This window comes from Eriocheir sinensis, chromosome 24 (assembly GCF_024679095.1).
Source record: "Eriocheir sinensis breed Jianghai 21 chromosome 24, ASM2467909v1, whole genome shotgun sequence".
Taxonomy (NCBI): domain Eukaryota; kingdom Metazoa; phylum Arthropoda; class Malacostraca; order Decapoda; family Varunidae; genus Eriocheir; species Eriocheir sinensis.
This window is the reverse complement of record NC_066532.1, coordinates 3853366-3874115: the sequence shown is the minus strand read 5'-3', so window position 1 is coordinate 3874115 and position 20750 is coordinate 3853366. Positions and strand designations below refer to the sequence as shown.

Below are 20750 nucleotides of genomic sequence, written 5' to 3'. Positions count from 1 at the left end.
CACTGCGATTGGCACGGATTTTGCCTTCACTGGTAGCCTGATAACACATACTCCCAGGTCTTTCTCTGGCTCTGTGGTGGATAGTGGAGCATTTCCCATGTGATATTGGTATGCTGGATATCCCCTCCCAAGGTGCAGGACTTTACATTTTTCTTCATTGAATTGTAGCAGTCACTTATGCTCCACCCCTGTAGCTTGGTGATGTCTTCTTGTAGGAAATCTGCATCCAAGGGGTTAAGCAGAGGGTCTACTGTAATGCATGTCTTAGGCCAATAGGTCCTCAGTACACAACACTAACCTCGTCTTGTCTTCCAGGAGAGCTGAAGGAGCCAGGCAAAAGCATTCCAAGGGGGACTCTGATGGCCACACTCTTCACCTTCACAATCTACCTGCTTCTGTTCGTCCTGACGGCATCCACAACGGAACGCTTCCTCATGACCAACAGCTACATATTCATGATGGGCATAAACTTGTGGAAGCCTTTTGTCACTATAGGTAAGGATCTTTTACAGTGAATCAAGACATGAGGAAGTTAAGGTGTATTGAGTGTATGAGGCAACTTTGTAGTGGTGAGAAATTCATGCTTATTGTATTTTGTATCAGCCTAGATTATTCATTCTAATTAGTGTAAATAATCTAAGACTTTCTACTGTGTTCATGTTGGTTTGCTGTGTTAGTTGCATGATATTTTCTTAACGGCAAAGGAAACAGCTCAAGGGGGGGAAAAAAAAAAAAAACGATAATGAAAAAAAGCCCGCTAATACATAAATAACTGATGTGAATTATCTAGTACTACAACTATACAACTAATATGACTTGTATGAATTTTCTGGCACTGCAACTTATGACTTTCTGTGTGAGAGTAACCGTGATCTTGAGAGGGATGTTATGATGGATGATTACAGAGTTTATTTTATGTCTCTTTTATTGACTTGGGTAATGGTTGATGTAGCGCAAATTATTTTAGAGGAAGAATTAGTGCTTTGGAGGGATAAAAAACATGATTATTTTTATTACGAGCTCTCTGTTGCCTGTTATTCCATGTTTCCTTCTCCCTGTCCTCATCCTTGTAATTTTGCCCCTGTTTCTCTACATCCTCATTCTCTTCCTCTTCCTTCTCATCCTCATTCTCTTCCTCTTCCTCACCCTCTTTCCTATTCCTCTTCTTCCTCATTTTCACTCTCATTCTCTTCCTCCTCATCTTCATTCTCTTTCTCTTCCTCACCCTCTTTCCTATTCCTCTTCTTCCTCATCTTCACTCTCGTTCTCTTCCTCACCTTTTTCCTGTTTCTCCTCCTCCTCCTCCTCATTCTCTCTCTTCCCCACCCTTTTCCTCCTCCTCCTCCTCCTTCTCTTCCTGTTCCTCCTCCTCCTCCTATTTATCTTCCCATCATCTTAGTATCATCAGTGTCACCCCCTTCCTCACACAGCTGATTAAGACAATAGAAAACTCAAAACAAAATCTAACATGAAATCATTATCTTCCAGGCATCATAACAGCTACCTTGAGTGCCAGCTTGAGTAACATCATTGGGTCTTCAAGAGTCTTAGAAGCCCTGGTGAAGGACAATATATATGGTAAGATCCTCTCTTCATTATTCCGTCCGCTGCGATTGGCACGGATTTGGCCTTCACTGGTAGCCTGGTAACATACACTCCCAGGTCTTTCTCTGCCTCTGTGGTGGATAGTGGAGTGTTTCCCATGTGGTATTGGTGTGCTGGATATCCCTTCACTGGTAGCCTGGTAACATACACTCCCAGGTCTTTCTCTGCCTCTGTGGTGGATAGTGGAGTGTTTCCCATGTGGTATTGGTATGCTGGATATCCCCTCCCAAGGTGCAGGACTTTACATTTTTCTCTATTGAATTGTAGCAGCCACTCTTTGTTCCATCCCTGTAGCTTGGTGATGTCTTCTTGTAGGAAATCCACAGTCAACGGGTTATGAAGCATCAGTATTGTTATTATCATTATCAGTGGCCTTGTTTCCTGAAGAGACCAAGTGGAGTGTCAAAACTACCTCAAGTGTAATTTTGTTCATTATACCTACAGGGAAACTGACTTACTATGTTTAAGTGTAATTTGGTGACTTACATTTACAGGGAGACTGACTTACTTCATCGGAGTGTTGTCTGTTGGAAGTAACCCCGTCGGTGCCGTGATTGTGTCCGCCATACTGGTCGAGTTCGTTCTTCTTATCGGAGGATTGAATCAGATCGCAGAGTTCACGTCCATCTTCTTCCTCCTGTCTTATTTTGCAACCAACCTGGCGTGTCTTGGGCTGGAGTGGGCCAGTGCTCCAAACTTCAGGTTAGTGGAGTGAAAATTTATCCGTAGTTTGCCATGTCAATCGATACTCTCCATTCTATCCTACTGTTTCATCTATAACCTTCAGCTGCCCATCCTACATTCTAATCTGTTATTTGGTAAGGAAAACTACAGTACTTTATATATGCGAAAGCAAGTGGCCTCATTCCCCTGTCTTAGAATAATTAAATATTTTGTCCCTTACCCAAAGCTAGGAGAAAAAATTATTGGGATTCAAAATGCTTACCTTTGGTAGTTGAAAATTTATTCTGTATTCATGCATATGACATGAGAGAGAAGAATGGAATTATCATTTGCTTTTCTTATTGGAGTAATGTATGCAAGTAATGGTTGGAGGCAAACACTGTGACTACCCACTGAAAATTTACAGAAATACAGAAGAAATAGGAAGTATTCACATTTAAGGATTAGATCACATGATATACACATTTCCATCTTTCAATCTACATCTCTGACGCTTTGTTCCCTCACACTTGTATAGCAGATATTGACGTTTCTCTCCTGTGTTTACTCCAGGCCAACGTTCCGCTACTTCTCGTGGTGGACGTCTGTTTTGGGCATGATCGGAAACGGTGCAATGATGTTTGTGATCAGCCCCTCAGTGGCTGCCATCTGCATCATCCTCCTGCTGGTCCTGGTCATCATCCTGCACCTGCACTCACCCTCCGAGCAGCACCAGTGGGGGTCCATCTCCCAGGCGCTTATATTCCATCAGGTGAGGAGCTCCTGTGTTCTTATTCCCTCAGCACTACAGGAAGGCCTTGTTAAAAGTATTCACATTATTACATATATTCTCACTGATTTATGTGTTGTTTATGTCATCCAAAAATCAGTATATGCCTGCAACTTATGTTCTTATTATTTGAGCTCTACAGGAAAGCCTTGCCATAAGTATTCTCATTACATTATATGCTTGGTGGTCTATATGTAGTTATATTTCCATCAGAATTCAATACATGCATGCAGTTTTGGTTATACATACTTTATTTCACAGTACTGATCATTGTCAGATGTTCTTACTTTCAGCATTTCTTGGGGGACAATGCGTTAATGTGTAACACTCATGTTACTTTGATGTGTTGGAAGACTTGTTTTGCCATTTTTAAAATCATCATTAGTAAGAATTTTTAGGAACCAAACTCACATATACAGATTTCATTTTTTTTATGTAGAAAAGCACATTTTAACCATATATCTAAGGTCCTGTGAAAGGCAAGCTTTTTCTTAAACAATCACTTATTTTCCTAAGGTTCGGAAGTACTTGCTGTTGCTGGACTCCAGAAAAGATCATGTCAAGTTCTGGCGGCCCCAGATGCTGCTGATGGTGAACAGTCCTCGGTCGGCCTGTCCACTCATTGACTTCACCAACGACCTGAAGAAGTCTGGCCTCTACGTTCTGGGCCATGTCAAGGTGCGTACTCTCTTACATGTTTCTATGCGTTTGTACATGTTGGGTTCTCAAGTTGTCATGCAAATTGAGATATATGACCACAGATATTAACATTTTTTCTTTTTATGGAAGAGGAAACAACTCATGGGCAATAAATATAGAAAAACAAACAAGCAAATAAAAGCACACTGCAGTGGTAGATAGGAGTGGTCAGATTCGGAAGGAGAAGTGTCTTTGTCTTTATTCTCCCCTCTCCTCTCCCTCCTCCTCCTCCTACTCCTCCTTTCATACACTAACTAATGGGCCACTAATTCCCATCATTCATCATCATCATTGTTTAACGTCCATTTATTCCCTATGGTGGTGTTGGATGGGATACAAGTCTCCTCCACTGTTGCCGGTCCATAGCCATTTCTTCCGTGGTGTTCAGCCTCCTCGTATCTTCCTCCACCACCCTTCTCCACGTCTTCCTTGGCCTTCATTGCTTTATATACTCATGATGTCACTTTCTTGTCTTGATAATCCCTTCACCTCCTACTCCTCCTCCTATTACTCCTTTGATTCACCAACTAATGGACTGTTTCTGCCCTTCATTGCTTTACCTATTCATGATATCACTTTCAGCCCAATAAATACCTTTCATTATACTGCAGGTTTACTGAGCTTTCACCAGTTCTAAGCTAAGTTCCTCTCAATACTCAGGTTGGCACGTTAGAGGACGATTTGAAGGACCCAGCAGCCCAGGACTACCCCAAGTGGATGGCCCTGGTGGATCACTTGAAGGTAGGCAATCATTCGCATCTCTCTCCGTTGGAAGGTTCAAAATGCTTTGCTACAGTGAAATCAAATTGTCGAGTCTGTTTTGGCGTTGGCTCCCACGGGTCCATTTCTCCCCTCTGCTCTGCCACACAGCCCCAACACCTATTTTTTCCTCTCATATGTTACCTATAGCTTACATATGAGAGGAAGAGATAGGTGTTGGGACTGTGTGGCAGAGCAGAGGGGAGGAAAGGACCCACGGGAACCAATGCCAGACCGGCCTCGACATATTTGGAAGACTATAGATTCCACTAAGTTCTGTAAAGCTGTTAGATAATTATACTCTCATTCAGCTGCATTTTCTTTGATTGTTTTTTCTATGTTTGAGACAAACCAACGACAATAGATGAATAGATTAATAATTAAATAAAAACATCAAATCTTATTCTACATCCTGACATTAACATTTACACATTCACACACCAGCTACTTTTTCTACACCCATTTCCATTCACACATCCTTTCATTCACATCCTGGTTAACATTTCCACCCACCTAATATTCCCAGGTGAAGGCCTTTGTGGAGGTTACTGTGGCGCCGTCAGTGAGGGACGGGCTGCACCACCTGGCGCGGGTGTCCGGCCTCGGTGCCATGAAGCCAAACACTATCCTCATGGGCTTCAAGGACAACACCCCCTCGCAGGACTTCTTCACAAGGTACACTCACTCGCTGGGCTTTATTTGCTGCTCTTAAAATGACATGATATCCTTGAATTTTTTCCATATATATGGCCTAAAGTAATACTAATGAAATAATGAAAGTGTGAAAAATTACAGCAGTTTTCAGGGTAGAAAGACATTTTTTGGCTTCACTAATATGCTCTGCAGCACGCCTCAAAGAAAGGAAGGCAATGCATCTTTTGGTTTTGCAGGAAGTTAATTACTACTAACCCATAACTTAAATGATAGATGACATGCTGTTGACAGTAACCACTAACCCCAAAATAATGATGACAATATATTTTAAAGCCGTAGAAGGTTATTGGTGCTGCTGAAGGGCCTGCTTTATAGACTGAGCTTGGTAGACATCATATACTTTTTAAAAGCTTTGCAGAGCTTGGTTTGTTTTTCCTCCAATGAGAAATTCAAAGATTACTGAATATATTTTACAATGCTTAACTTTCTATTGAAAATACAATTTTCTGAGATTCTATAAGTTTATGAACATAATTAGCAAAAATAGATATAAAACATGCAAAAGTCTACAGAAACAGAGTAGTTCTATCTATGTTTCAGAAATTTAGATCATGAAAAATCAAATATAAGTTTCCAGTGAATCTTGTTTCTACTTTTATTACACGAGTAATGACCTAACAGTAACATTCTGTGATCGTTTCTTTTGTTTGCTAGATACGAGATCTCAGCGTCATTTTCTTATGGCTCTATTGCTGAGGGAGGCGGAGAGAACCCTCCCCTCGGGTAACACACTCTTCTTCGTTACTACTGTCCTATCTGTTGGTTTGTCTGTACATATGACTGACTCCAACTCATCCATGATTTAGTTGTCTCGTGTGCATTGCAGCGTAGACATGACTGTGATTGATAGTGCTAATTGCTCTACCTAGAGTTTGTTTAGCCTGAGACAAGTTACAGCTTCTATGATGCCAACACAATAGGTACATCCCTATATTTTTACTACCCATGCAGCCGAGTTTCCTACTTTTCATCATTATCAAGGCATTTGCATATATTTACTGATAGGCACTGCATGATTTCTGTACCTTGTGAGCTATTCTCTAATTTTAAGGATTAGGCTTCATTACAAAACCATAGTGAGTGTTGCTTGAAGGATATGCTGCATAATGAAATAATGTTATATTACAGAGGTAAAAATTTAAAATCCATAGGTGACCAGGGTTATGCTTCATTAATGCTTTCATGCATTGGCTATCCCATCCACTGTTCTTAAGCACTGCGATATAACCACAATAGTTGTGGCACCATGACTGGACACCCCTATCAATCTATTCCCAGGCAATTAATCTTTGCTGTCTGAACTATTTTGTTTTATGCCTCATGATTCCGCTAAGACAGTTGTTGTTTGTTGACAGGGTTCATCAAGAAAAGTCAGTTCATGGGCTAAGGAAGAAGTCATAAGTATTTTGTGTAGATTTCTAGTCACTAGTTCTTGGGCCTATGAACTAATTTTCTGCAAAGTTTCAGTTAAATCTACTCACCTTTCATGTCCTGCTAACAAGCAAACTAACATGCATACCCAGGAGGCAGTGTGTGTGTGTGTGTGCAGCTTTGGTTGCGGCGTGCTGCCTCTGAGTGCTTATTAGTTCCACACACGTTTTCTTAGGCATGTGGCTGCACCACATATCTGTATGATTGGACAGGACAGGTATAGTTGGTGATTCCAGTCCCGAGCATTATAGAGAGATTGAACAAGTATTGAAACCAGTAAGCTATGATTAGATAAGAAGCAGTACTCAATACCAAGCTTAGTTTGATGATGACTGTTGTTATGATTTAGTATGTGTATTCACACTTTGTACTCACCATAAAAATACTGTACATACTAAATTGTATTAACATCACATGCTTGTGTCGTCTGTCTGAATGTGTTTTGTGCAGCCATCGGCCAAAGCATCATCTGCTGATTTGTACAGTTTTCCAATAAGGAATATAGACTGTTCTCTTAATAGTAGACTTTGTTGATGTAATTCAAAATATGAATGAAACTTCATATTCACACTTAACACTTTGACATTGCCATATTACTATTATTCTTTCCAGTGTTGCTTTTTAAAGAAATGAGAAAATCATCACCTTGTCTTTACATCCTCAGATAACAGCAATGATGTATTTATGCAGCAAGAATTAATTTAAGCTTGTCAGTCTTAGATGCATATATATGCTGCAGCATTTGAATTGTAGAACTTAGAATTCTGAAATTGATTCATTGGCTTTGCTGAACAAAATTGTTTTCCTCAAGGGTTGGCACGGCACAGAGTTCATAGTTTTCCCATTTCTTTCAGGGACTCTTCGCCTTTCAATGTCAACAGCTACCACGCAACTTCTCCAACTGTATCCTCACCTTCTCTGTTGACGCAAGGGTCGGGCATGACCTCCCACATCACCTCAGAAGAATACGTCAAAATGATCCTGGACATTGTAAACCTCGGGAAGAATGTTTGTCTTTGTCGACACTTCCACCAAATGGACAAAGCTGCAATATTCAGGTAAGGAGACATTGGACATTAGTTGCTTCAAGGATGGTGATAGGCAGACTAAGGAGGTGCAAGATGTTAAGGGTGAGAGGATGATGATATGCAGAAAAGATAGTCAGTAACATGGAGATGCAGGATTGTGCGGATGAGAGCACATGTAAAGTTAGTCAGTAATAAGGAGGAGGAGGATTTTAACCTGGTAGCAGGGACGGGCCAAATTTGTGCCATGATATAAACCCCCCAAAATAGATGATACATAATCTGATCACAAATGCTTTGATATATATTATGAAATGGTTTGTGTGAAGGGTGATTTTTTCTCATTTTTCTCGCTTGGAGGGACCATTAAGAAACACGATCCCCGCAGCTACGGGGTTAAGGGTGAGAGCATGAGGCTGTGTAGAAAAGAGAGTCAGTAATTAAAAGGTGCAAGATCTCAAGGGTAAGGTCATGAGGATATGTAGAAAGAATATCAGTAAGGAGGTGCAACATTTTGAGGGTGAGAGCATGATGTTACGTGCTTGCTAATTTGGTACTGTATTTCTATTTTTCAGAAAGGACAACAAGCAGAAGTACTTCATTGATGTGTGGCCGGTGGACTTCTTGAATCCCGATGACTCAAACATATTTGGAACCACGTCTCTCTTCCTCATGCAACTTGCAACTATTCTCAACATGGTAAGAAGTGTTAACATATTGTCAGACCCTTCCGCCTCTCACATCAACTTTTCCAATGACCAAAAAGGAGATAATTTGGTTTGTACGAGTGTTTACTTAGGTTCCTGGTACAGAAGGAGGGTCAAACTACCACCAGGATCATAAAACTACCCCTGGAAATTGCTAAAATCCTATGAAAACTGTCAAATATGTGTGCTTGGGTGCTGAAAGGTTTTAGAATATGGCCCCTTATATCCTTGTGTCCTTGAGTGTGTGGTGAAGCTGTGGCTGTGAATGATGGGTGACTGAATAATGAAGGGCTGTGAATTCTGTGGGCCTGTAAATGCTGGAGGGGCTGTGAATTTTGGAGGAGCTATGAATGAGGGGTGTGTGGTGAAGCTGAGACTGTGAATGCTGGGGTCTGTTGATAATTGGGTGGCTTTGAATGATGGGGGCTCTGTATGATAGGGACTGTGAATAATGGATGCTGACGTTCTTGTAGGTTTCCACGTGGAGGAAGAAGACGACGCTGCGAGTGTTCCTGTGTGTGTCCTCGCGTGATGCCGACCCTGAGGCGCAGAGGACCCAGGTGAAGAAGATGTTGCACGAGCTGAGAATCAACGCCACCATCGTGTCTGTGCCCTGGGACCACGTGGCCACACATCTGCACAAGGTAAGCTGGCGGTGTCTCCCGTCTTGACACCTGGCATGACCTGTACATTACCCATTTCCTGCTCTGCCTTTTCCTGATTGCTCTGAGTATACTGAAACTTTTATTGTTATGTTTTATTTTTTTAACAGTAGAGTAAACAGGAAATACAGGACACTTAGCATGACATATACTACATTTTCCCTGTACTGCCTTCTTCCTGATTGTTCTAAAAAACTGAGACTTTTCTTTATTATATTCTTTGTACAGTAGAGGAACCAGCTCAAGGGTAAAAACTAAAGGAGAATAAAGGCCCACTCTGCACTGCCCATATATAAGCAAATAGAAATGAGTGGTCAAAATAGAGATCAGTTTCGGATGGAGAGGTGTCTTGATCCTCCCCTCCAATTCCATTCCTCTTTAATTCCATTGCTTTCACCGTTGATCTTTCCTGCTGGTATCACACATATTTCCGCAGTGCCAGCTCCAGTATTGCTCCCTGTCTTCATGTCTAAGTTAAATGTATCAAAGGCCTGAATCTGATCTTTTCTCTACACCTCCGCAAAGAAACAACCTCTCTTTTCAACTGTGGAATACTAGAGGAACATTGATTTTTTGAGTTACTTCTTCCTGTCTTCATGTTTAAGTTAACTTCATCAACATCAAAGGTCATGAAGCTAATCTTTTCTCTACACCTCCCCCCAAAGAAATCACCTCTCTTTTCAACTGTGGAATATTAGAGGAACATTGATTTTTTGAGTTACTTCTTTCTGTCTTCATGTCTAAGTTAACTTCACCAACATCAAAGGTCATGAAGCTAATCTTTTCTCTACACCTCCCCCCAAAGAAATCACCTCTCTTTTCAACTGTGGAATATTAGAGGAACATTGATTTTTTGAGTTGCTTCTTCTTGTCTTCATGTCTAAGTTAAATTTATCAAAGGCCTGAATCTGATCTTTTCTCTACACCTCCCCAAAGAAACCACCTCTCTTTTCAACTGAGGAATATTTGAGGAACATTGATTTTTTTAAGTTACTTCTTCCTAAGTTAATGTCCTCATGAAGCTAATCTTTTCTCTACACCTCCCCCAAAAAACTGCCTCTCTTTCCAACTGTGAAATAATAGAGGAACATTGATCTTTAGAGTTACTTAGTAATGCCTTTATTCTACATTTCAAGGAGATCAACTGTAGGAATTCTGATGGCGAGTCTGAAGCCAACATGAACTACCTCACTCACCTCAATGAAAAGTTACTTATTCATGTCTTTATTCTTCATTTCCAGGAGGTCGACAGTGTGAATTCTGATGCTGAGTCTGAAGCCAACATGAACTACCTCACTAACCTAAATGAAGAGTACATCAATGGGGTGAACGGGCTAATATCAGGGCAGAGCGTGGACACGGCCGTCACCTTCCTGTACCTGCCTGGCCCGCCCACCAACACGGCTCTCCACCTAGACTACCTGCGGCTCCTCACAGGCATCACCAACGGCCTCAAGCCCACCATCATGGTTCACGGCATCTCTGCGGTCACCACCACCAACCTATAAGTCCCTCCGGTGGCCTTCCCGCAGAGTTGGGGATTGTGATTTTTAATGGTAAGGTTGTAATATTTTAGGTTGGAGAAGTGTACATTTATTTACTGGCGTTGTTTTTAAAGCTTTGTAGATCTTATAGCCAAAGATTCCTAGGGATTATGACTTAGTTCTGTAATGATTTTTAATTGCAAGAAGTTATCACATGAAGACAATTTGTGATATTTTTATCAAAGTTTCTATTTAATTTTAGTTAGAAATAGATTTTATAGTTGTATTCACGTGCATAATGATGACTTTGGGGTAATTTTATAACCTGGACTGTGAGCGGAGAAAGTCAAAACTGCAAAGAAACAGATTTTTAGCAATATGCAAGTTCAAGGCTGCCCCAGAGTCTTGATCATTGAGTCAGTCTTTTGTGTTCATTGGACACTGAAAAATATTTGCATTGTTAATCTTGCACATTTTGAATTTCGATATTTTTTACACTAAAGCGTATTTTACTAACAGAGTTGCAACACTAATTTTGATAAGGGCATCATGCAAACCCTGTAGAGTAGGAATACAAATATGTCTTCACAGAAACAATGCGACCACACTTCTAACTGATATTGTTTTAGTGGGAGCTTACCTGATATTTTTTTTTTGTGACATTTGTAATTGTTATTCATATTATTTTAGTATGGGATTCTCTGTCTGACACTAATGGCTTTGTGAATGCAGTAAGTAGCATATAAATATAAAGATACACCCGGCAAACTTTAGGAAAGCGTGTTTGCTTGTTCGCATCAAAGAGGTGAACACACTGTGGTTTCCTTGACAACCAGTGGCAGACATTTAGGGGTGGCAGTCTGGCAGGAGAGGGGACGTGGTATGTTTATAGCATGTGTGGCGTCAAATTGTCTGCGAGGTTGGTTAGTGTTGTGAGCATTGCTAGTGTCCTTTTTCTCCCGGCCCCTCATGCTATGGCTGCTGACTCCTGCCTACCTAATGACCAGCTTCTCTGTCAGGTTAATTTTCTCTTACATCGGTGTTCTTCAGGTGATCAGTCAAGCCATTATGTCACACACCTCTCTTGCTTGTTTGTGCTGGAAGACTGACTATATATGTGACTACTTATTGTGGATGATACATTCCCTGACGTGTATATCTCAGGCCCACGCGCGGTTCATCAGAATCCCATACAGTATCATGTTTATATTTATATTCATTCTGTGTTGTGGTATTTATTTTGTCATGATTCCGTTTAACATTATAGGCAAAGGCAGTCTGAAATATTTGCAGAGCATGTTTTCAAAGATGCCTTGAAAAAATTGTCGTTACACTCACCAGAACAGATTTTCTCGGTGCAAGACACTTTTGCACACAAACGGAATTTTTGTTGCCATAATTTTGAAGGTTTAAAATTTTAGCAATGATTTTATTAATTCTTGTAATGCCACAAAAATATCTTTTTAAAATATACGCTGAGTCATTGATCAGGCGACACATGTACAAGTGACATATCTGCTGTTCTGGAAAGATAAATAAATAAAATGGATTCATAGAGTGAGATTTGATCAAAGAAAATATTGGTATTGGATCCAACTATACTATTTTTTTTTTTAGTGGCACAATACTTGACTTTGTGTTGAGTGTATACTGGTAAGGATTTTCCACAAAGCCAGCATGGAAACCAGAGCTACATGGGAACATTCTGTGTAGGAGGTTAGTTCATGTTGCAGGTTTCCTGCTGCCACTGACTCTGTTCCCTTGTGTTACACAGCCGCCTTCACTCCCCATTGAGGTACAGTTGCTTTCTAGGGACATAGGAAGGAAAACTTGCAAATAATGAACATCAACTTTGAGTGAAGAAAAGAAAAAGCATGCCAGTCGCTTTGCTGCAGGTAATATAATACAATATAATATATATATATATATATATATATATATATATATATATATATATATATATATATATATATATATATATATATATATATATATATATATATATATATATATATATATATATATATATATATATATATATATATATATATATATATATATATATATATATATATATATATATATATATATATATATATATATATATATATATATATATATATATATATATATATATATATATATATATATATATATATATATATATATATATATATATATATATATATATATATATATTGCACATAACAGACTTTTACATTTTAATGCATGCATGACATGGAAGGTGACTGCATGGTTTTGAACTGTTGTCCAAATGAAAAAAAAAAAACTATGTAGGGTGTGTTTGGGGAGCCACCGGAGAAATGGATCAGCAGAGTTGCTGAGTGTTGGGGAGGTGATGTGTGCTGCGAGGCAGTGTTGGGGCAGGGACAGTGCAGGGCGTTGAGGTAGTGATAGATAGATAGATAGGCTGTGTTGTGTTACCATGTTGATTTTAAAAAAGAATGTCTAGTTATATTATATTAATTATGTTATTTATTATTTCACTAGGATATTGAATAATAAGCAATAATTATAATTATTGTATCATCATTCCATCATAAAAGCATTAGTCATTAATAAAATTGTCACAGACAGAACTAACGCCAACCAAGGCTGATAGTCACGGGAGTTTCCTCAAAGCCTCCCGTGGCTGTGTTATAAAAGCATGCAGCTTAGAGTCACGGGATGCTGCTGATCCTCACACCAAGTACAAAAGTTCTGTTATCCGTAACATTACATTGTGGGTAAATATGATGGCTTGTGCTGGAATTTTATACTTTGAAGTGTACAGCACATGCCTCAAGAGAACTTTAATCTCAGTAAATTTGTATTAATGTTGACTTAGAATAACTGAAGGGCTAATGTGATGCAAGAGTCTGTGTGATAGCATTTCACATGTTTGACTAATATCAGGCACACTGGCTGCTCTAATCAGTTACTGGGAAATTCAAGGCACATGTGTCCTCTTCACTGTTGTAGAAATATGTGATGTAATATTACCTGATTTTGCATTTAAGTTTGTACATTTTTCTCTTTGTTTTGGATCACTTTTCTTATCAGCAGTACAGTGAGTCGGCTGCTGCTGACTCGTGTGCTGCATGCAGTGCTGAACAACTGTGAGGAATATTGGTGATGTGTCAAGGTGGCACCAGAGTCTGTTAATCTCTCACTTTCATGTGATAGGATTCCATTCCTGGAGTAAAGGCGACTGTCATCAGTTTGCTTCACTGGCTCTAGAATTGTGCTGCACACATTAAATTCCATGCCAGGATTATCAACTAAGAACTCAAAATTCTTTTCTGTAATTGTGATGCAATGTGTGCCTCAGTGTCATAAAACGCACATTTTTAGTTGTTCCAGTGTAACACAGAAGTCTGCTAAGAACGTGTGACTTATAGAATAAATTTGAGGGTTGAGTGATGGAAAAACGAAGAGACCAATGTGTATTATGCAAGGAAGTCGCCCTGTCTTCCAGGTGTTGTCATTAACTGAGGATAAGAATAAATAAGCAAGAATATTTAATGGAAAAGGGAAAAGATGTGTTAAAGTATAGATTTTATGCTGTAAAGGTGGTGGACTCTGTGACCAAATATTGATGAGAGGCAGACAAGTGTACCTGTGCTTGGAGGTGCACGGCAAGGATCAGCTGCTTGTTGTTTCTGATGGTGTTTTTTAGTTTGCATTATGGCTTTTGTAGAGGAATGATGATAATAATGATGGTAATAACAATTATTATCATTGTTATTATTTTATCATCCCTAATTTTAATATAAAATATCAGAAAAAGGTGATATCAATAAATGTCAGTAAATATAGCTATTCCTTTGGATAGTCTATATTTGGAGGACGTGTTAAGGAAAAACTACGTGTATCCATGTCAAGTAGTTTGTACCAAGAAGCAATGGTATGAGTAGACTGTCGGTCCCAGGGTATGCACGAGAGGCCTGAGTCTGAAGTCTTTCTAAATGGGTCTTTTTGATATAAATGAAGGACCATTGTGCAAAGCATGCACTCACTTTAGCTGCAAGCATCTAGGAGAGTAGAAAGCATCTTCAGCTTTACTTGTGTTGATTAATAATGAATGGGAGAATAGTTGTCTTAGTGCTTCTCAAGTAAGCTTCCTGCAGAGACAGCATGGCAGCTCCTGAGGCCACACCTCTGTGCACACTTCAAGCTGTTTGTTCCACTTTTCCTTCCTGTCATGTGCCGCCGTCTCTGCTCATGCCAAGGGGAGCAAAACCATGAGCTTTACTTGTGGCAAACTTCAAATGCCTTTTCTTCTGTTTGTGGCAGAAGAGACCACACACTGTCCACTGTTCCTGCAGCAAAGCCACACCCACAATAAGTTATTACATTTCACTTGAGTGCTGCAGGAACCACATGTTTGTTCTTAGCAAAAACTCACATATTGCCTTTCCAACCTTCTGTACACTTGCTAAATTTAATCAAGAGTATTTTTTGTAGAGGCAATTAGCTTCCAGCAAATATTGCCAAGACCACAAACCACATTGATGTTAGTCTTTACACATGAGTGATATCAAACAGGTGTGTTGGAACAATGGGATGCAGTTTTAGTGTGTGGAGTCAAGCACTGGATGACAGCTATGTCACATGTATATTACTGCATTATCTGCATGACGAGCTCTGTACACACGTCTTCAAATCTCTCCTTTGTATGATCTGTAATGACTCATGGGAGATTTTTAGTCCACATAAATATTTTCAAACATTTATATTTACATACACCATTGATAGCATAAACTGTAGTCTAGGTCACTGGTACCAAATATGCATTGGGTAGTAGTTGTGTGCAAGTGTTTGCGTCTGATGTACTAAGACAAGTTCTGAGTTGATACGTTAGCATGAGGATGTAAATGTAAACCTAATGTTACACAAATGCAACTGTAACTTTCATTCAACATACATGTGATAGGTTTCAAATGATAGTTTTATACCGATCAAGAAGAATTAAACTTTAGTACTGTTCTGTAGTGAATTTTATCAATAACCCTTTGACTGTTGACCCCAATGATTAACTTTTTGTGCTAATGAACAATGATGTATAACAAAATACTACCATGGGCTGATGTGCTGTGAACTCTGTCAGACTTCACACTTAAAAGGAATGAGTAAACCGAACAAGTAAGGAAGTGATCGAGTCTGAATCATGGAAATGTTTTAGAGAAACTATTAACACAGTGAAAAACATCCCAAATGATCTGGTCGGTATGCTGCCCTGACTTCTAGTCAGAAGGCCCGGGTTCGAATCCTGGCACTCAGTGGTGTTCATTTGGGATGGAAATTTTGTTGGGGGAAAAAAAAGTAAAGTTGGCACGAGCTTGGAAAGAAAATTTTTTGTACCCCAAAGACTTTAATGTTTCAGGTTTGATCACTTCATAACACTGTTTGCCATTTCATCACAAGGACAAAACCAGGATGAGAACGAAAATAAGAAAATAATGAATAAGGTTTTGCCCAAAGACCGGATATTGTCGTTTGAATCCTCAAAGAAGTGTGGCGAATGCTTCGTTCACCCGTATCAGCAGAAAATTAATATTGTCTGTGTGAAAAGATCCTTTTACAAAGACAAGAATCTACACTCTGATATAAGTAAAAAAAACAAAAACATCAATAAGATAGTTTGATACTTAATACTTAACCATCACCAGAGTTGCCACTTTTGTGTTTATTTTAAAGTTCTCTTAAATGTTTCAATACTTCATAGACTCTTGTTTTTGTTTGTATACATGACAGCGACGTTCTAATTATGGTCTTCATTATAATGTTAACAATGAACTAAAGGAAATACATCAAATAAAAAAATAAACTATCAAGTGGCAACAATATAGTTCATAGTAGTGTGCTTCGAGACTGCTTCACCTGCTTCGAATGGCCCTCCTGTGATCGAAATTGAGTCAGTCTGCCGGGGTGTACCGAGGAGGGAGGAGGCACGAGGCACGCAGGTCGCCCACGGGAGGAAAGCGGCCTGGAGGAGAGGGCGCCAGACTCTTCGAGGGACGCGGCTAGGAGGTGAGAGATGTGCAGAAAGAGAATAGGTGAAGAAGGGTGTGAGGGAAGTGCTGGACTGTTCGAGGGGCGTGGATGAGAGGTGAGGCGAGGAAGGAGAGTAGCCCAGGGAGGTGCTGGATTGTTAAAGGGGCTTAGATGGGAGGTGAGTGATGTGCTGAAGGAGAGTAGCCCAAGGAGGGTGTTGGAGTACTATTCGAGAGGCGTGGGTAGGAGGTTGTAAGGGGAAGCTGCCTGTGGTATAAAGACACTTTGTCGGTGATGGCCAATGTCAGGTACGTTAGATAAGTGCCGGTGATGGCCAATGTCAGGTACGTTAGATAAGTGCCGGTGATGGTCAATGTCAGGTACGTTAGATAAGTGCTAATCACGTTTTTTTATAGTAATTCAGAAGATAAGAGTATCTGACAGACTTAGTAACTGTTGGAGAAGAGTGACTTAGTAACTGTTGGAGAAGAGTGACTTAGTAACTGTTGGAGAAGAGTGACTTAGTAACTGTTGGAGAAGAGTGACTTAGTAACTGTTGGAGAAGAGTGACTTAGTAACTGTTGGAGAAGAGTAAGAAATGCATGGAGAGAGGAAGCCTAGTAGAGTTTAATGATGGTCACAAACATTAAAAGGGAATTTTCAGTTAAAGTAGGGATAAAGTACTGTGATTGGTAGTGACGCGACAAACTCGTGGAGGAGACATGACAGGTGGAGGGGAAGATAGCCAGAGTATTTCTATTAATCTACCTATATATTATTTACTCTTTCCTTAGCAGTTGGTGTGTTTGAACTACTACTGGCTCGGTGAAAAGGAACATGGCGCATCCCCACAGCAAGGTTGATTCGCATCCCCACAGCAAGGTTGATTCGAAGTTTTATGATGTCCTTGTCGCTTTCATAACTCTCATTCAGCTTGCTGGGAAGAACTGATCCGAGCAACGATTTATGTGCCACTTTAATTATCGGTCATATTGCTGTCGTGCGCAATTTATTATCGGTCATATTGCTGTCGTGCGCAATTTATTATCGGTCATATTGCTGTCGTGCGCAATTTATTATCGGTCATATTGCTGTCGTGCGCAATTTATTATCGGTCATATTGCTGTCGTGCGCAATTTATTATCGGTCATATTGCTGTCGTGCGCAATTTATTATCGGTCATATTGCTGTCGTGCGCAATTTATTATCGGTCATATTGCTGTCGTGCGCAATTTGTTATTTCTAACTTCTCACTTCGCTGTCTAGTCTTCCCGTTCATTTCATAAGCTTGTTCTATAGGAGCATTGAGCTGTGTAAGTGAGGATGGGTCTGGTCTGTAGCTTACTATTTGGTTTTCCAGTTCCAAAGTAATTTTTTTTAGGATTGTTGGTTTTCCAGTTCCATAGTAATTTTTTTTAGGATTGGGAAGTCAAATATAGCATGTAGTATATATATTTTACTTCGAAGACCCTCCGGAGAAAACTATACAACTCCGGCCAAAAAAATATTTATAAAAAAAAAAAAAACTAAAAATGGGGGAGTCTCTCGAACTCTTAAGAAACAGACGCTCATCAACCACAACACTGCGGCACACGAGTCTGACAACTGAAGTTTCGGAAGGCGGCCCACCCACGCCGAGGAATGGAGGAGCGCCGGACCCGAACATCATTTACTCAGCAGTGGAAGCAACAGGCGGACGACGAACATCCTGGCTGGTGGAGGCAACAGGACTACGGCAGTGTCAGGGCGCCGGGGTTGTTTGTGTCCTCTCCACTGTAGTCCACTTCACCTGTAACGGAGAAAGAAGCAGATAAAAAAATGGCTAGTCTGGTATTGTGAGGAATTTACAGTATAAATAAAATGGTTAAATATTACGTCATAAACGAGCTTCCCCTTCCGAAAACAAATACTGACATTGACTTCAACAGCATTTCACAGATTGACTGCCCTACTCAAATAATGACCAAATTAATACCATTATGTGCAAACGAGGAAACTACTCATAACCGAAGATACTGATTTACAAAGAACACGGGTGTAAGACTAGATTACACAGTGGCTGCCTTCAGTCACCGGTGAACAATATAGTTTTGGGTAACAGAGGCAAAAATCTTTTCACAGCACGAGAATGAGATCAATAATGAAGACATCGTAATTAGTGGAAGGTTTGATACTTAAAAACACAGATTTAGGAAGAATTAAATTTAGTTTTTTTCTTTTTTTCTACAGCAGAGGAGTCAGTTCAAAGGCATAAAAAAGGTAAAAAGTTAAAAAAAAGCCCGATACTGCTAATAAAAAGAGAATTTGCCGAAAGAAAGGTCAATTTCGGGAGGAGAGGTGTCCTGATAGTGTGCCTCAACCCTTACACGGAATTGTTCTAACCAGGTCGCATAAGAAAATCTAGTTCTTAAGTCACGAATATACTCATCTGTTAGGTCGACCATCTGATCCAGAATGAAGCGCAGCAGAGGAGACGACCCACGGACAACCACGGACGGGCCGACGACCATCACCTGCATGGCCGCACTCCGATGACGGGATGATTCACACACAACCGCACAAGAACAAAATACGTAATAACCATCACACCTTAATTTCTAAATACTTACATTACACCCGTCCCTGAAAGTTATCCAAACATCCGCACATCTTAAATACATTAATAAAAAAAATGTAAATAATATGAAGCACTAATGATAATCTTCCACAATAAAAACACGGTACAAATGACTCGATGCGTACTCTTACCGCAAGGTGCTGGTTAATCCTTCCGCCACGCCGCCCTCAGTCTGAGTGCCCGCGACCTGTCCTATCCCTTCCCTCCTCGCTTGCCCTGCCTGCCTCAACTCCCTCCCCTTCCACTCCGAACCTCCTCTCTAAAGCTATCCGGTACTGCTTCGCTCGTTCTTCTCATAGAACTGTATATTTACCCCTCTGTTCCGTTTTTCCCCCTTTTTTTATTAGCCTAACTACGCAGCTACGCCCGTCAATGAAAAATGAAGAAACAAAATTATACGAAAGTGAGAGTTTGACAAGGTTTCTGCGCCATACACGTGAGACAATCATGAAAACCCGACCACGAAGACCCGACTAGTTGTGAGAGAAAAATGAGAAAATTACGATAAAGTTGGAAGAGGTAAGTTTGCAAGTGTGAATCGCAATTTGTGAGTCCTAGCGCCAAGGGGCAGAGGGGATTTTTTAACCTTTTTTATGGGAAATAATAACAGAAGCTAATATAAAGTGCTCAAGCAGCCAAATAAGAACTAATCGTGAAATATATATACCCTACGCCCCTGTCCACCCAGCAGTGAATGAGTGAATGGGTACCAGGTATTAATCGGGGGTCGTGTCCCGTCTCCTGGGCTCTGTTTCCTTCTCCTATAATTCCTTCCCCTTCTGTCTCTCTCCGGCATATGACCACAGATGTCGCGCCGACTAAACAAAACTGTCCAACTTTCATGAAATATATACTGTTATTATATAATATGAAAACAGTTAAAGCGCGACATAATAGAAAAAAAAACTAACAAGAGACGAGCGAGCTTCATATAAGGTAATAAACGAAGCTATTTGAGGTCTCGAACGTGCGTAATCGAAACAGGGATGAAGCATAATTATAGTGTGTGTGTGTGTGTGTGTGTGTAACTTATATATCTAAAACGCTCATTATAAATACTACCATTATTCTGACTACTCCTACTACTACAACTACTACTACTATTTCTACTACCACTACTACTACTACTACTACTACTACTACTACTACTACTCATGCAATACAACCCTTATCCCCTACATGGCACTCTGCATACCCTTTATTCTCACGGTGAGGAAAAAAGCGAAAGAAAAAACAAAGAAACTCACGGGTACGGACAGACTTTCTCCCTCCTACAGAGTCTTCGCTTATAATTACACAACAGACGTCTTGCGAGGGTCTGTAAGGAGAAAAGAGATGTCTGTAAACTCTATGTTCTTGGGTTGCATCAGTTTGCGACGAGCTATGGAAAAGGAAATGGTAAGTATAAAGTTAATATTCTTATGAAACCTTAATACAAAATGGTCTGTCTTAGTTACGAAACCTGAACTTAGAACCCCGATGAAAAAAAAAATGTGTAGATTCTATATTTAACTAAGCAGAGGAGAAACGAAAGAAACCTAACCAAATCAAAACAACAACGATAAAAACAAATTACCCTATTCAAAACAACAACAAC

At 40.0% G+C, this 20750-nt stretch overlaps 1 protein-coding gene and 1 long non-coding RNA gene across 6 annotated transcripts in view; one reads left to right on the top strand and one right to left on the bottom strand.

Annotated features, from left to right (window-relative positions):
* LOC127002784 (solute carrier family 12 member 9-like) overlaps positions 1-12224 on the top strand; it is a 54598-nt gene extending 42374 nt beyond the window's left edge. For 2 of the 3 annotated variants that reach the window (XM_050868981.1, XM_050868979.1), the window contains exons 7-18: positions 316-495; positions 1489-1578; positions 2100-2307; positions 2842-3040; positions 3575-3736; positions 4418-4498; positions 5043-5191; positions 5885-5953; positions 7516-7719; positions 8262-8385; positions 8867-9037; positions 10297-12224. In XM_050868981.1, coding sequence (XP_050724938.1) covers positions 316-495; positions 1489-1578; positions 2100-2307; positions 2842-3040; positions 3575-3736; positions 4418-4498; positions 5043-5191; positions 5885-5953; positions 7516-7719; positions 8262-8385; positions 8867-9037; positions 10297-10563 — 1904 coding nt within the window. In that variant the 3' untranslated portion in view covers positions 10564-12224. The remainder of the gene's footprint in view (positions 1-315; positions 496-1488; positions 1579-2099; positions 2308-2841; positions 3041-3574; positions 3737-4417; positions 4499-5042; positions 5192-5884; positions 5954-7515; positions 7720-8261; positions 8386-8866; positions 9038-10296) is intronic. The other variant, XM_050868980.1, reaches the window with a different exon arrangement.
* Positions 12225-17979: 5755 nt separating this feature from the next.
* The window catches only part of LOC127002783 (uncharacterized), a 94618-nt gene continuing 91847 nt past the window's right edge, over positions 17980-20750 (bottom strand). The window contains exons 5-6 of one of the 3 annotated variants that reach the window (XR_007756536.1): positions 20401-20471; positions 17980-19049 (exon numbers count right to left, since the gene is read on the bottom strand). This is a non-coding gene — a long non-coding RNA (uncharacterized LOC127002783). The other 2 variants (XR_007756537.1, XR_007756535.1) reach the window with 2 other exon arrangements.